General features: G+C 33.7%; 2 protein-coding genes across 2 annotated transcripts; one reads left to right on the top strand and one right to left on the bottom strand.

The window, feature by feature from the left end:
• The first annotated feature begins 404 nt into the window (after positions 1-404).
• On the top strand, positions 405-3,779 carry LOC130799996 (chitinase-like protein 1). Its single transcript, XM_057663319.1, has 3 exons — positions 405-1,237; positions 2,326-2,485; positions 3,047-3,779. Exons 1-3 carry the CDS (start codon positions 850-852, stop codon positions 3,459-3,461), a joined length of 963 nt encoding a protein of 320 aa, XP_057519302.1. The 5' UTR covers positions 405-849; the 3' UTR covers positions 3,462-3,779.
• Positions 3,780-5,489: 1,710 nt separating this feature from the next.
• On the bottom strand, positions 5,490-15,050 carry LOC130799995 (beta-ketoacyl-[acyl-carrier-protein] synthase III, chloroplastic-like). The gene is made up of 8 exons (XM_057663318.1): positions 14,618-15,050; positions 12,113-12,261; positions 11,615-11,751; positions 10,733-10,838; positions 10,530-10,648; positions 9,185-9,249; positions 6,904-7,126; positions 5,490-6,099 (listed from the first exon to the last, which is right to left on the bottom strand). The coding sequence occupies exons 1-8, from the start codon at positions 14,806-14,808 to the stop codon at positions 5,878-5,880; spliced, it is 1,212 nt and encodes a 403-aa protein (XP_057519301.1). The 5' UTR covers positions 14,809-15,050; the 3' UTR covers positions 5,490-5,877.
• Between the last annotated feature and the right edge of the window lie 1,205 nt (positions 15,051-16,255).

The raw sequence follows: 16,255 nt of genomic DNA, 5'->3' as shown, positions 1-16,255 counted from the left end.
AGACTTAAAGATTTAAACACAAAATTAAATCGAACAAAAAAAAATGGAAGAAGACTTACTTGGACGGTTGGACCGGCTGGAGAGGAGTGGCGTACTGGCGTGAGGCGTCGACGTCGACTGCCGGCGGGCTTAGGCTTAGGGTTTTCAGGAATTTAGAATTTAGAGAGAGAATGAAAAAAAGGGGACGGCGGGAGGGAGACTGGGACTCTGGGAGAGAATGGAGAAAAGGTGAGTGTTGGTAAGGGTTTTTGTTTTAGGTTTTAAAATTACGGTCTTACCCTTAATATTTCGGTGTTCGGTCTAGTAATGCGGTTTTCAGTTTTTAAAAATTCCAAACCTAATTATTTCGGTTTTTAAATTTACAAATCTAATTCAAACCAAATTTAAAAAATCACCAAGCCATATTTATTATTCAATTTGATTTGGTTTGGTTTGCGATTTTAATTCGAATAAGTTTCACCCTTACTGACATCGCCTCACGCCAAAACTTATGCAAGGAAGCGCTGTCGGTGGAAGGGAGTTGGATGGTCGTTTCGGAATTACATGCATATGCAAATTTCTCAGCCAGCCTGTATTTTACGTTTTTATTTAAATTTAAATTGTCATCATAGACCCACCAACTCTAATCTCCACCGTTGATCTCTCAAGAATCTTGAATCTCATTACCCCACACGTTTCCTTTTTTCTCTCTCCTACCTCGACAGCCATAGCCAAGTACCCAACCTCTACTCTCTCCTCGCATTCATTCCTTCCCTTCCACTTTACGAAAAGATCTTATTCCTCATTTTCTCTCTCTAGCCTTGCAATCAGCTGGGTGAGTGGTGAGGAGAGTTGGGAAGGTAAGTAAAAATGGGGAGCTCAAAGGTTTTAACAATGGTGGTTTTTGTGTTAGCAGTGATGTTAATGTTGGATTTAACAATGGCGGATATGTCGGAAGAAACTAAGGTGAAGAAAGTGAAAGGGAAGACGGTGTGTACTAGAGGATGGGAGTGTTGTGAATGGTCTAAGTTTTGTTGTAATGAGACGATTTCTGATTTCTTTCAAACGTATCAGTTTGAGAATTTGTTTGGTAAGAGAAATGCACCAGAAGCTCATGCAGTAGGGTTTTGGGATTATCAAGCATTTATTACTGCTTCTGCTCTTTTCCAACCTTTAGGGTTTTGTACTACTGGAGGTAAACTTATGGGTATGAAAGAGCTTGCCGCTTTCCTTGGCCATGTCGGTAGCAAGACTTCCTGTAATTTTCTCTCTTTTTCTCTTTTTTTTTTTCAATATGCGTTTTGATTGAATTCTGCTTTGGATGTGTTTTGTTTTCTTTGAATTTGAATTAGTGTATGAGTTTTCTTGATCAGTTGATCTAGAAGAATTGTGGCTGCTGTTGATCATCTCTTTTAAAGCTGAATTTGGTTGTGGATTTTCAATTTTTGAATGTGGTTTATGCTAATCTGGAGAAACAGAATTGTCTGATCCCTTGTTCTCAATTTGGAATGCATATGCTTGGCATTGTTAACGTTTGGATTTCGTTTTTTGGAAATCGGATGCATTATCTTCATTTGTTTCGGGGGCGAGGGGTTCAGGTGATGTGAATTCTAATGTTGATTCCCATCGCCTAGGATTTAGTTTTTTTGGTTTGAGGTTACGATGGACTATAAAAATTGACTTAGGAAGACTAAAGATGACATGGAGGGAATGAGTAGAAAAAGATAAGAAGGATTTAACTTACACAATGAGATGGTAGAAAATCGAAATTAGTGAGGTAGTATAATTTATGCGGACCACCATTAGAAATCTATTGGATCTTGTAGTCGACCTTAATCTTTTGAGATTAAGGCTTTGGCAGTGTTGTTGATTTAATTATGTGCATTTTCTATTTATATTAAGTTGGAGATGATGTTTGCATTCTATACAACTTTCTTGTTGTAAGGATAAGGCTGTAAATATCTGATTCCTTTGAATCCGCGTAGGTGAAAGCCACTTAGTGGCATTGGAGTAATGAGTTTTTGGGTTAGTGTGAATTCTGGATATGTTGTGAGCTTAATTATAGTTCTTTGATATGTTATTTCACCACATTGGAAAAAAATAATTACATTGTTGGTGTGTCATTGCTATTTAAGCTTTTGATCTTCGCTGTTTGTATGTCGATGCTGGATGGAATTGTTCTTTTAGAGACCTGAATAACTCAATTTTATCCCTGTTTTTTAGTGTGTTATTTCAAGTGTGGGCATTGTGGCTGTCTCGAATTCTGATTTGATATTTATCCACTTGCAACAGAACTGTGTGTGTATTCTGTTGTGCTGATTTTGTATTTTTATCCTTCTGTGTCAGGTGGTTACGGAGTTGCCACTGGCGGACCTTATGCCTGGGGACTTTGCTATAATAAAGAACTGAGCCCAAGCCAATCTTATTGTGACGAGAGTTTTAAGTACACTTTCCCTTGCGCACCTGGAGCTGACTACTATGGCCGAGGAGCTATTCCTATTTACTGGTATGCCTTCTTTGAGCTTTTTGCATATCTGTTTATCATGCTGGTGGCATTTAGTTTTGATAGATTTGTTGAGCGTTGGATTGTTTGTGTTCATGTACATTCCTGTTTGATGCAACTGTGGCATAAGTAATGTAGATTTAGTAAACTCTGCTGTTACCACTGTGCAACCGTCGTAGGTGTTAGGTTTCTTCTGCTTATTATACTTCAGGTTTGAGTGGATGATTGTGATCTCAATATTCTAGTAAGTTAGATTTCTATTTAAAAGAACAAGGATGCTCCATGATTCAATTGTTGTGCAACAGATGTTTACCAGCCTCATCATATGTACTCAACATAAAAGAACATTACCATAATTAGAATAAGCTCGTGTAAATCCGTAGAAGCTGAAAAGTAGTTGGTTCTTTGGTCAAGAAGGCTTTTGCGCATCGTTTTGTCATTCCATCATATGGGATGTACTCTAGTAATGGTTATGAACAAGTTTTAATTATGATCTAATGTTAGAAGCTAGTTAACATCAAATAAAATGGAATTTGTTGGTAATTACTAATAATTTCCGTCCAGGAATTTCAACTACGGAGCAACTGGTGAGGCACTGAAGGTGGATTTACTGAATCATCCAGAGTACATTGAGCAGAATGCTACTCTTGCCTTCCAAGCTGCAATTTGGAGGTGGATGACTCCGATGAAGAAGGGACAACCTTCAGCCCATCAAGTTTTCGTTGGAGACTGGAAACCCACCAAGAATGATACTTTGTCAAACCGTGTACCTGGATTCGGAACCACCATGAATGTCTTGTATGGAGATCTTGTTTGCGGAAAGGGTGAGATTGATGGCATGAATAACATCATCTCTCACTACCTTTACTACCTTGATTTGCTCGGTGTTAATCGAGAAAAGGGCGGAGAACATGAAGTTCTAACATGTGCTGAACAAAAGGCTTTCAACCCATCCTATGTTGCCAGCTCCTCCTCTTAAGGCTCGGTCAGACTTATTCTTTGCAAGATCGATCCTTTGCTGCTCAGTTCACTGCTATCAATAAGCCAAGGTATCATTATTATCGTCATTGTTACTTGCAAAATGTTATACTTGCTCTTTCCCTGTTAAATATGTGAAGTAAACGTAGGCCGTTGTTGAAGTTTGAAATGAGCTTTTGGTTTTCTTATGTTAGTACTATAGTTGTAAGAGTGATTGCATTTTATGTGTTTATGATGTAATTTTTGTCATATTGTTAAATGGATATGTAAAACGATTTTGAAGAGTAATTGTTGATATTAAAAGTTTCTCTTCCTCAAATCTACCTTTGTTTATGAGCTTATTACTATATTAAGGGAGCAATTTCGTTAGTCGTTTTGCACATCTGCCTTCGATTTTTCTCGGATCAATGCTGCGGTTACAGCACAGTCTAGCCTTTTCGACTCCTGCTGTACTTTCCTTCTCTTCTTTGCATTGGCTTTCTGCATTCTATTGTTTTGCTTTTCCCACAAGTCGTCAAAGGAGCATTCGACTCGTCTCCAAAGAGGCAGAGAGACTTCATCTCGAAGTAAAGATTAAGAAGCAAAAAGGCGGAGCAAGACAACTGCCACCGCTGACAAGTGGCGTCTGCAGCAGCAGCGTCTCCCTCCCCTCCAAAGCAACCAGTGAAAAAAAAAGGAAGAATTTGTTAAAATAAGACCTTTCAATCAGCTATCTATCAATTATCACCTATCAGGAGTTTATAAAACAACCATTTGGGGTATATTAAGGGTATTTGATGATTTGTTTTTTTATTGATTTTTGACTTTAGTTGGTCAAAAAGTAAAAAAAAAAAAATTTAGTAAATGATTTTCAAGTTGGCTGAAAAATTAACTTATAAGCCAAAATAAAAATACTATTCATAGTAGTATTCATAGTAGCTTTTGTCATTTGGCATTTGATCTACTTTTTTATCCAATAAACAATCAAATAATTTTTATTAAATATTTTTCTAATAGTTAATTTAAATAACTAGCTTATTAAATGATAGTTTCAGTTAGTCAAAATAGTCAACAATTTTAATCGACGGCTCTAATCAATAATTATAGTAACAGTCATTTAACAAAATAATCTGCAATTGCCAACTATCAGAATCTTCTAGGCAATAATTGAATGTGACATACTGACATCGCATCGCAGTCATCCAGCCTTGTGAATAGTTAAATGTGGAATGGACGTATTTTTAAAATATTACTCCCTTGTCTATTTACATAATTCAATTTTCTTCTAATACAATTGATTTTCAATCTATTTTTTTACTAAATTTTCATTTTCTATCAAATAACCACATCTGCAAATAAGGCAAAATCAAAAGGATAAAAGTGATATTTACATATAATTTATTTTCACAATTTTTTATATAAGACAGTGAGACGGTGATATTATTTTATTGGGTTGACACAATGTACACTTTTAATCTTTAAATTGGTCATTTACAATCTTAAGCCAATTAAAGAAATGTGTTGATTTTATGGGCTCGTTTCATAGTAAAACTGTTTCATACTTTAGGCTATTCACCAAACACTTTATTTATCATTTAAATCTTTATCTTTTAAGTTCAAACATAGTAAAATGAGATCAATGTAAATTTTTTCAATTAACTTTTTAATAATTTTTAATTTTGCACAATTAAAGATTTAAAATTTAAATTAGTATATTGATAAATGTGGAAAAGAAATCACATTCAAAGTGAATAGAAAGATTAAATAATATGGTATTATCATAAGTTGAGAATTATAAATTAGACTTATAATTAATGGGTTTTCAGAAAATATATAAATTAGTTAAAAACTAACCATATGCATTATAAAATATTAAAAATAAATTTAATAGAAAATATGCATAGATCATGAACACTAAAAAATGTTTAAATTGAGATAACCAAAACAAAATATATCCAACAAATGTAATACACTAATAAATCGAAAGTTTTTTTTAAGGAGACAACTAATAGAACTAACTGAAATAAAAAATAAAAACAAAGGAGAACCATTTTGCAACAAAATTTATTGTTCACTAATTCAATCAAGATAAATATACAAGACAAATCGGTTCAAAATACAAGATCTAATTTAATATCGCCCGAAAACAATAATTCACAAAAGATTATAAATGACGGGTTGAAGTAATTTTTTAAATTTTTTTCAGGACGAGAAAAAATTCACCTAATATAAAAAAAAAAAATAGAGCTTATAAAAGTGAAAAAAGGATAATAAAAATGCAACAGAAGAAATGGTAGCTCTTAAATCATGAATCATGATGTATAAAGGCGAGTCGGGACTCTTTGAGCATAGACTTGCAAGAAAACAACTCTCGGAGGCCTCGTTTTGCACCATCGACTTGAATAAGAAGTAAGATAAATGTTGCAAACTCGTTTTTTCTAACCCCATCTCAAAATGGCCGATCCCCAAGTAAGACCAGCGCCAAATCCAGAAGCTGCAATGATATGTCCGGGTTTCACTTTTCCACTCCGAACAGCTTCATCTAACGCCAAGGGGATTGATGCAGCGCTAGTGTTGCCGTAATTTGCTAAATTTGAAAGAACGCGATCTGAAGGAACCTTTAGACGTGAAGCGGCTGAATCGATAATCTTCTGGTTTGCCTGCATTTACAGTTTTAAGGCATCAATATATGGCCAAATAAAGCACCCATCAACAAGAATTATTTTTGTGCCAAAGGGATCCTAGGTAGTCAAAAGAAAGATTTCTTGAATAAGTCGGAATGAGGGGATGGTTAGGGAGATGAACAAAACAAGATTGTCAATGGAATAAGAATGAGGTCATTCCATTATGTAGCAACTAACAACCGCTTTATAACGATTAAGCTTCCCGATATGACGTAATTTGAACTCACAAGTAACAACCATTTAAGTTGTTATTTTAAATTATTAGCCATTATTATCTTTTGGAAAAATTGTTTTAGTTGGGTTGTACTTTTCTCCTTCCAACATTCATAGAATGTACTTTACGAATCACAAACGTCGGGTTGAACTTTACGGGGTCATTTTTCTCACGAGTAATTTGATGATCTCTATGTGGTGGACTACCCTATGGCTCTAGTATATCGCTACAATTTGGTTGAAGATGGTCTATAATAAGCTTCAAATGAAATATATGTTAGAGAAAAATGGAATTATCATGAGAAAATGAATATTTTTTCAAGTTAACAGTTAAAATTATGTTGTCAACGACCCGAGTGTAACACCGCAAGGTTCCGCATCCACGACATCGCGACCGTTACTCAATCACAACGAAATTTGAAAATTTTTCTATGGGACTTATCACAATCATTTACGAGGCAGCTAGAAATTTAGAAAATAAGATGATGTTTAAATTTATACATTCAGAATCACAGAAATGCTCTAGAACGAAGTACAAAAATATGCTGATATTCACTATGAAAATACCTGATGTAATAGTAACCAATCAATATCTGAACCACTTAGACCAGCCTTTTGAAGCGCAGCATCAATTGACTGGGGTACACATCGAACAGCGAATTTATATACCTCTTGTCCATTCATATTAATATGTGAATAAGATGTCGGCCTTGGAGGAAAACCATTCACAGCACCGTTGCTACCCACTGCTGCATCAGTTTCATCATGCCTCAGGGATGCGTTTAAGTGCCTACACAAACAAGAAGTACTCAAGGGTCAAGACTAGCAAAACCATTACATACAATCCAATCGTAGAACTCGGTATTTTTCCTACTGTTGGCAGACCCCCGTGATGCCGAACTGTACATAGGATTACCTCCACAAATCTAAGCTGCTTTCTCCATCAAGTGATAGAGTCGACCTCATCCTAACCTTCATATTAACTACCTCGGATTTTTTCACTTTGCGAACAACTGGCTTTTAAGTTTTCTTTAAACTACCTAAAAGGCTAAAAGATTCATTTACAAATTATTGCCGTAAAGTTTAGGTCATTTATTAATTACAGTTGCAAAGTTTGATATTACGAGTTATAGCCATTATAAATCGAAAAGTGCAATAATTGTTCCATATCACCAGATTCTGATCACCGGTGTTTGAAATGACATGCTAAACTGATTTTTTAACCTTTGACTTCCCTTATTTACCTTTGACAATGACAATTAACCCAACCCGCTTAATCCAAGGTTAACTCACATTCTGCTTCATTCTCCTTCTTTCTCCAACCTTCAAACTTCAACAATGACAGCTTCATTCTCCTCATTTTCTCTTCAATCTCATCTATCTCTATCCTTGTTTTTTGCCTCCCAAATCAAAGTCCCAATATTTTTTCTCAATTCGAATCCCAATTGCAGGTTTTTCGAAGTATATATCTAAAATTGATTTTGAAAGAACATGAATTAACTCGACTTTATAATTGATAATGTAGATACACTAATTTTTCGTGCCTGATCGTTGAAATAATTTGCTAACCCTGTTCGAACATTTGAATATGTGAATGTCTCTGTTTGAAAATAACTTATTGCTGGAAACTCAAAATTTTTTATGATTAAACCTAGATCTAATCCACTTAAGTTGTACAAGTGAACTTGTTTATTCATTATTACAATCTTGAAGTTAAGAAAATAATACATTTTATATGAATGGGCCTTAAAACTCAAGAGGTGAAGAGATGATCAGAATTAGCATCGATCTGATTTGGTAATCAGTTTTAGATGTAAAAAAAAGTTGGTTTTAATTGAGAAAAAATATTGGAGTATTGATTTAAGAGGGAGAAAATAAGGAGACCGGTCAGATTGAAGAGATAATGAGGAGAGTGAAATTGCAATTCTTGAAGCTTGAACGTTGGAGAAAGAAAAAAGAAGGGAAGGTGATGGAAAGAAGATGGGTTAACATGGAATAAGTGGGTTGGGTTAATTGTGTTTCAAAAGTAAATAAGGGGAATCAATTAAAAAATCAGTTTAGCTCGTCATTTCAAACATCGGTAACCGAAATCCGGTAACATGGTTACATTTGTTGTACATTTTGATTTATATTGGTATAACTCATAATATTGAAATTTGCGGCTATAATTAATAATTGATCTAAATTTTGCAGCTATAATTTATAAATGATTCAAGACTATAATGTTGATTCGAGTCCAGTACGACTACCATAATCACTAATTTGGTCACATTTCAGGTAGTGGGGCCCACAAAACGTTTTTTATATTCAAACCCAAAAGCTTATTTGCCCTTCAGCAAAACTATTGAACACACCGTCAACAGCAACCTCATAGCACCCATCAACACTAATTTCACAACTCCAACTTTCACCTTTCTTTCTCCTCTCTAACACCCTCATTCAATACTCGACAACTTGAGTTGAATCCCATCAATTATGACGGCTAACCTCTCTATTTTAGGTTTTAAAACTTTTCCCCAAAAAATAGAAAGCAAGACCCCATAAAACCACACTCCCAATTCCCAAATTATGTAAACCATCTATCAAATAAAAGACAAAATTTGATAAAGAAAACCCTTTAAATTCTCTTTGGTTTAGCATTCTAAATAAATATCGGAACATCTCATTGTCCATCACACTCTAGCTCAGCTTAACATAAAAACCAATCACAAACCGATTCCATTGCTGGAGATATGACAATATTTTACCGTTTTAAAATAGTACACACGACTATTTTTTCTCAAGATAATTAGAGGCCCTCTTCTAAGAGTCAGAAACCAATCAAGTGCAAAAGAAATTAGATACATACCTTCCACCCTCACCATCGCTATGCATGTCAAACGCAAACAGCCCGTCATCTTCACTGTCACAAGCCTAGTTACATTCAAAAACCAAAAAAGAATTTGAGCACTTACAAAACTTCTTGTTTGGAGAATAACTAGTATATAAACTCAAAGAGTCAATGCATATGTAGAACTTATCCCTGTTTTCTACTTTTCTTTTAACTTGGAGAAACAAAATGTGATCAAAAGGAGAATACAAATAGGATGTAGCTCAAAGTGGATACAGGATTTACTAAAAAGCTGATAGGCGAAGTGGATGAGATAGTTTGTACGTGAATAGGTACAGCTTAGTCTTCCGAAGTACAGTTGTGTAAACAGTTCATGATTATGTTATGTGGTTTCAAGAATAACATAAATAAATCATAAGTCAGAACAACATTAGATGAGACTCTGATCAAACATTTTGCGTTCTGAATATGCTTAGATTTGACTCAATTATTACATTAAAGCCTTTTTCTTACATCATTAAGAGTGTCGAGGAATAAGATATTCCAAACACCCATCAAAAATTCAAAAAAAAAAAAAAGATAGTCCCTATGTTCCACTTTGATCTTTCAATTACTAAACAAGTGGTTCCAAATGTTCTTCTCATATGATATTTTTACTATTTTTATCACATTAATTAGATTAAATTAACCTTGATGATTCTTATTTTAACATTTTTTAAATGCTCATGGTTCTCACATATTCCCCACCAACTTTATGTTCACATTTTTTTCATATTTACGGTCCCTACTCCCCACATATTACCCACAAGGCCAGAAACTTAATATCACCATTTTTTTTTTAATGTTTATGTCTCAAAATTTTTCCCACTAACTTTATCATTCTATAAAATATTATCTCACTATTCATTTCATTATCACTCATACAGACCAAATCTATCTATAAATATAACTAAAACAAAAGATGTTGATATCGATTCTTTCAAAAATGCAGGTGTCATTTTGTCATGAATTTTTTCCCTCTAAATTGTCATAATGATGCCATCATCATTATTATATAATTACTAATTTAATGATTTCATTATTATCCATATTGGTCGATTAATCAAAATTAAAGACAATTAGTACAGTGGGTTATATATTATTTTTAAAATTTTCAGAAGTATTTTTTAAAGAAATCATTGTCACCATGTGATCCATGGGTCCTAATCTACTTTTTCAGTTATCTACTTTCCTTAATTTCTCTAAATATTCAATATCAGAAAATCAAACCAGAATGGAGGAAGTACAATTGAACTCAAGGAAAGGGTGCGAAGAGACCAAAAAACAAGAGGAAGGAGATGAACAAAAAACAATGATAACTTACCTGCACCACTACAGCCCCAGCAGCATCACCAAAAAGAATACAAGTCCCCCTATCAGTCCAGTCTACGAAACGAGATAGAGCATCTGCACCTATAACAAGTACATTCTTAAACCCACCACCTGCAATTGATACATAAAGATTACCTTTTGAAGCATTCAAGGATATGAAAATTTTACTCGAGAAAATGAATTAGAAGTCACTACCCCTTACGTGACAAGCAGCAGACACCAAACCCAGCATAAATCCACTGCAAGCTGCAGTAATATCATAAGCCAGGGGATTCCGACTGCATCCTAGTGCTTTTTGTATCTGATTATAAAATCATGAGATGAATCAAGGACACATAAAATTTTACGAGGTCTTAATTAGCTCTGTAAATATGCACCCTTATATGAGTTAAACTACCACCACCCCCATTTTTAGCATTCATTTTCACTATTTTCCACCACCTAAAAAATAATTCTTTGTAAAATTCAACTATCTCCTGTTTTAGCTATCTATAAACATGAAGAATCGGTATTGTGCGTTGTTGGGTTACGAAGAAAATCAACAGTTTTTCTTATAAGTTCATGCAAGCAACTGGCATTAGACACGATTCTCATTTATTCATCTAAGACCTAAAAGAAATATGAGCAATACTTTCTTTCAATCATAATCATTCTTCATTGAAACACAATTTTTCATGCCTTCCAACTTCTAGTCAAAAACAAATTTGAGTATAATGATGCTATGAAAAACTGCTTCCGAACACAATAACCAATATTGATTTTACTCAAGGTATTTCAGCAAGGTCCATATCCAATACTATACAGCATCCACAAATAACAATATGACATACCCCTTGCCAATAGAGGCACAACCATACAGAGGCTGTTTCCATACAAACTAACACAAGTATCGATAGAAATACACAACTTGACTCTGTTCCTGCTGACAAAGTTCAACTGTTAAAGACATTAAACTATCAGACTTCCACCGTAAAAACTACCCCACATAAAATCTAGCCTCAGAGAAAAGCTGGGGTTGGTTAAAAAGAAGCCACAAAACCCATTCATGAGTAAAACAACAAAACAGAAAAAAGCTACCTGAGGAGCACTTCCGAAGAGGTCCTCTGGAGTAGATGTACACATCAAAATAAGGTCAATATCATTAGGGTCAACATTGCCCATCTCCAGAGCGTTCCTTGCTGCTTCGGTGGCCAATCCAACCAAAGTATCTTCACCTGTGGTAGAAAACTTAAAAATAAAAGTGATGTTCACAAAAGACAAAGGAATGCAGGCAAACTCAACAAAGTTGTAGACAGAAAGACTTTAAATGTAGGTTAGCATATCCAGGTTTGAAAAACTGTAAAAGCTACTAAAAATCAGTTTAGATTTTAGAAGCACATGTAGGGTCTGATTGCCATATCGATCAACCATTAATACAAGAAAGTAAAAATCAAAAGACAAGGAAGGTGGTCCAGAAGACTTAATTTACCACACTTAAGAAGATTCTTATAATGTTTCAAAAAATCATGGATAAAAAAACAAATAATAAATCAGCAAGCCTTTCTAAAAGTTTTATATACAGGCTGACAAACTGACCTGAAAGGATACGCCTCTTGCGAATCCCTGTGCGGTCAGATATCCATTCATCCGAAGTTTCAACCATTTTAGAGAGGTCATCATTTGAGATCTGTAGCTTTGGTACACTCGAACCACAGCCAACTAGCTTACAACCCTTACTTGCTAGCCTGCATAAATGACCACCAAAACACCAGATTCAATCAAAAGAACCGATAAGGATAGAAAGAGCAGGACAACAAAGGGAAAGTGTAACAACAATGATGAGAAAAGAAGTTGAAGCACCAGATAATGGAAGGAAAGATGTGTAGGACATTGTGGCATCTTAGATAGCACAATTTACATAACAAACGCAAAAGAAATCAAACATTTAGGGAGTCCTAACTTTAACAACCCGTTTAGTTGTTGGTATTAAATGGTAGGAATACTAATAAAAATATAATAAAATTCAGCTAGAAAAGTTGTTTGACAAGGTTTATGGTCATGCTTGTTCTATAACTTTTTCTTCACATAACTCATTATCATCCATTACCATTTAGAAAGTTGATTTAAGGAGTTAATAAAAAAAAGGAAATTCTACGTGGTAATCCTGAGATTTTGGGTTTTCCACGTGGTAACCAAAACTTTTAAAAAATTCATGTGGTAACCCTCAGGTTTCCCAAATTGTTCCACCGTGACCTTTTTGCACATAAAACGTTAGCAAACATTAATTTCTAAGCTTTAAGACTGTTGTACGCCTATTTATGCGACTTTCCATTTCAAATGCCATCAATTCCAACCTTTTCCCCAAAAACATAAACCCTAACTCTACCATCTTTCATCCAAACCATATTTTTCCCCCAAATCCAAAGATGGTAGAGTAAGGGTTTTTTTAGGGGGAAAAGGTTGAAACTAATGGCATTTGAAATGGTGAGTCGCATAAATAGGCGCACAACAACCTTAAAGCTTCAAAATTAACGTTTGCTAACGTTTTATGAGTAAAAAGGTCCCAGTGGAACAATTTGGCAAACCTCAGGGTTACCTCGTGGATTTTTTAAAAGTTTTGATTACCGCGTGGAAAACCCAAAATCTCAAAGGTTACCATGTGAAATTTCCCTAAAAAATGCAAAGAAAAAACATATTTGAAATGAGACCTTCATTAACATAGAAATGGCATAACACATCTCATCAAAATTAACACTAAAACTTATTCCTATTACTAGCCCACCATTTGATACAAATATACAATTAACCAAACGAGGCGTTAAGTTACAATGTTATAAGAAAGAAGAAAATAAAAGTCAAGAAACTAAACATTGGAACCAAATTAACTGAACTAAAGTGCCTTGTCACAATAGACACCATTGCCAAGTAAGGTTAAATGATTCTATCCTTGAAGCCAAAACTGAATGGCAGTATCCATGCTTAATGTAGTCAATACTTTTTGGTCAAACACACACCCCATTCAAGTTTCTGAACAAAGATGGCTAACATAATAGTTAAGCTATGCTGCGTATTATGACATATTATGACGAAACAAATAGAGAACTCTATTTATGGTCCTTAGTGGGAGTTATTTTTAGCTAGGATATATAGAAATATGGTGTGCACTTGTAGTGATGAGCCACATGAAGAAGTCTAACTGAATTCTCTTTTGATACACTTTCACAAAATCAAAGCCTCGATTGAGTCTCTTTCGCTTTGTAGGCCTGTCAAAATGTAATTGGGAAAGGGACCTCCATTTGAGATTCAATCTGAATGAGGACTGCCGTGATTTATGTTGTGGACATTTACAAGGGGACCGACTTTTCACTTTAGCTCAGGTACGCACCTTTGACACACGGATATGGCTATGGCTATGGCACTTGAACATTTAAATTTGGTTTATAATACTGGGATTCGTTCATAAAATAGCCAAGTGACACATTTGGACATGAATCCAAATCAAACATGGGTATATGAGTCAGGGTGCCTGCTAATTTTTTGATTATATACTAGTAGTACAACTATTAGAATAGTGAAAATTGGGAGTTCGGGAAAGCTTTAATATTATGTTGAAGGTTGAAGTCTTCTTAGTTCTTAAGGACCATTTCTAATGATGATTTTGCTTTATACATTTTCGGTTTCAGCCCTCTGAGCTTTTATTTTCTGGTTTCGTCCGATGAACCACAATCCCCAATTCTCCACATATGAGCTCCTGCTGGGCTGCTTCCCACTAATGCTATTAATATCATTTATCTTTCTAAATTCCATCTATCAAATCATGAAAGCTTAGCTTAAATGGGTTGTCAAATGCCAATCATTCTTAGTTCAACAACTGCACTACCATATATCATAGAGGTCTCAAATTCCCCCAACTAAACATTTTGAAGAAACACCCATCAATTATTAGAACTACCATAGATTAAAAGACAAACATGCAACAATGTACAACCCAAATTTTACAAACCAAATGACCAAAACCATATAGAAAAATGAATGCTACCATTACATGAATTCAGCACTCAAATATAACAGAAATTTGAACTAATAGAGAAAAATCAATACCTAGAAACTCTCAATTCGTCAAAGGAGACAGCAGCATGTTTATCAGTACGTTCAGTGGAGGAACAGAAAACCCTATTACTAAATTTCACAAAAGAATAAGACCCAGATCCAACTAAGCCTGTAGATTGAAATACTGTGTTCTTGCGATTACTAGGTAGTGAAAGTGAAAAGAAGCCATATGAGCTTGCCATTGATCGAACACAAATTAAATGAGGAAAAGTAAATTAGATTGAAAAAAGGAGAAAATTAACTATCTCGGAAGGAAGTGAAAGATAGAAATTGAAGAAGAAATGGAAGCCATTAACAGTGAAAGAAAGAAGAGTGTGTGGAGTTTGGTCTCATTGTTAATATCGCCATTATCGACGTGGGAATTAACAAGACAAGATTTGCCCAAACAATATGAACCTATGACTGAGAGGGTTACTGTTCTAAAATAACGGGGATGTTTGGTACAAGGGAATACAATTTGGGACAAGACTTTTAAGTTGAAACTTTGAAAATTAAAATTTTTTATTTTTTATTTGTAATGGTAGGGATTTTGAAGTAAAAGATAAAATGAAAGTCTCAACTTAAATATTTACTTTTTTGTAAGATATTATTTTTGAGCATTTTTTCTTTTAAATATTATTTTCTATTCTCATTCCTTTTAAATAAATAAAAATTTTGACTTATTTTTAAGATGGAGTCCCATTACTTTCTTCATATCCCACATGCCAAACACCCCCTTAGCGAGAATAAACATTACTTCTTACTGTTTTAATTAAATGTCTCACTTGACTTAACATACTTGTTGATGTATTATTTTAATCGTAATATATACTAAAAGAACTGTAAAATGACAAATGATTGCTCTTAAAAGCTTTGTCAAATGTTATTTTTTAACGGACTAATTCAATTGACATGACATTATATTTTTAATTTGGCAACGCTGCAATTTTAAAAATGATTACAAAACAGCTAATAAATACAGAATGTAATATTTCATGAAATCTTTGATTGAATCATAAATTAGCAATATTACGTTTATTTTTGGAACGAAAAATACGAGATTATAAATTTTAATAAGCATGATTTTCAATTTTAGTAGTTTTTATATATTCTTCAAATATTATTGTATTGAATCATAAAATATTATAAAAGAACTGTAACATTCCAAATGGTGATTTAATAGAGCTTTGATGTTAAGAAAATGTGATTGTGTAACTCTCAAAAAAGTTTTATTTCATTAATTATGATTTAAGCATTATATCATATAATATTATAAAAGAACTGTAAAATTTCAAATGATGATTTTATAGAGCTTTGATGTTAAGATGTAATTTTGTAACTTTTAAAAAAGTTTTATTACACTAATTATAATTTAAGTATTAAAGGTAAGTTTTCAAAAATATTTTATAAGATCAAATATGTATAACTTATTAAAATCTTTCTGAAAACTACTTTACAAGTAATATTTTGGTAACAACTATTAACTATTTTATATAGTAATGCATATCTTTTATAATATAAACTATTTTATTTATTTTTAAATAATTTCAACATTATACATATTATTAATTTTGTTGGAAAATGACAAATAAAATGTTCTAAGAACTTTGTCATTTCTTTTAAGTTTTATTGAGAATGACTGAATTATTG

This window comes from Amaranthus tricolor, chromosome 14 (assembly GCF_026212465.1).
Source record: "Amaranthus tricolor cultivar Red isolate AtriRed21 chromosome 14, ASM2621246v1, whole genome shotgun sequence".
In the NCBI taxonomy this organism is placed as follows: Eukaryota; Viridiplantae; Streptophyta; class Magnoliopsida; order Caryophyllales; family Amaranthaceae; genus Amaranthus; species Amaranthus tricolor.
The sequence above is the reverse complement of the archived record's forward strand: the minus strand, read 5'-3'. Positions and strand labels throughout refer to the sequence as shown.

Bases quoted from the DNA above. Each gene is read 5' to 3' on its own strand.
- LOC130799996 (XM_057663319.1), top strand. From the start codon at position 850: ATGGGGAGCTCAAAGGTTTTAACAATGGTGGTTTTTGTGTTAGCAGTG. The intron at 1,238-2,325 runs GTAATTTTCTCT...CTTCTGTGTCAG, and splicing joins TGTCGGTAGCAAGACTTCCT to GTGGTTACGGAGTTGCCACT. The intron at 2,486-3,046 runs GTATGCCTTCTT...ATTTCCGTCCAG, and splicing joins GGAGCTATTCCTATTTACTG to GAATTTCAACTACGGAGCAA.
- LOC130799995 (XM_057663318.1), bottom strand. From the start codon at position 14,808: ATGGCAAGCTCATATGGCTTCTTTTCACTTTCACTACCTAGTAATCGC. The intron at 12,262-14,617 runs GTATTGATTTTT...TCATTTATGCAG, and splicing joins GACGAATTGAGAGTTTCTAG to GCTAGCAAGTAAGGGTTGTA. The intron at 11,752-12,112 runs GTCAGTTTGTCA...TTTCTACCACAG, and splicing joins CAAGAGGCGTATCCTTTCAG to GTGAAGATACTTTGGTTGGA.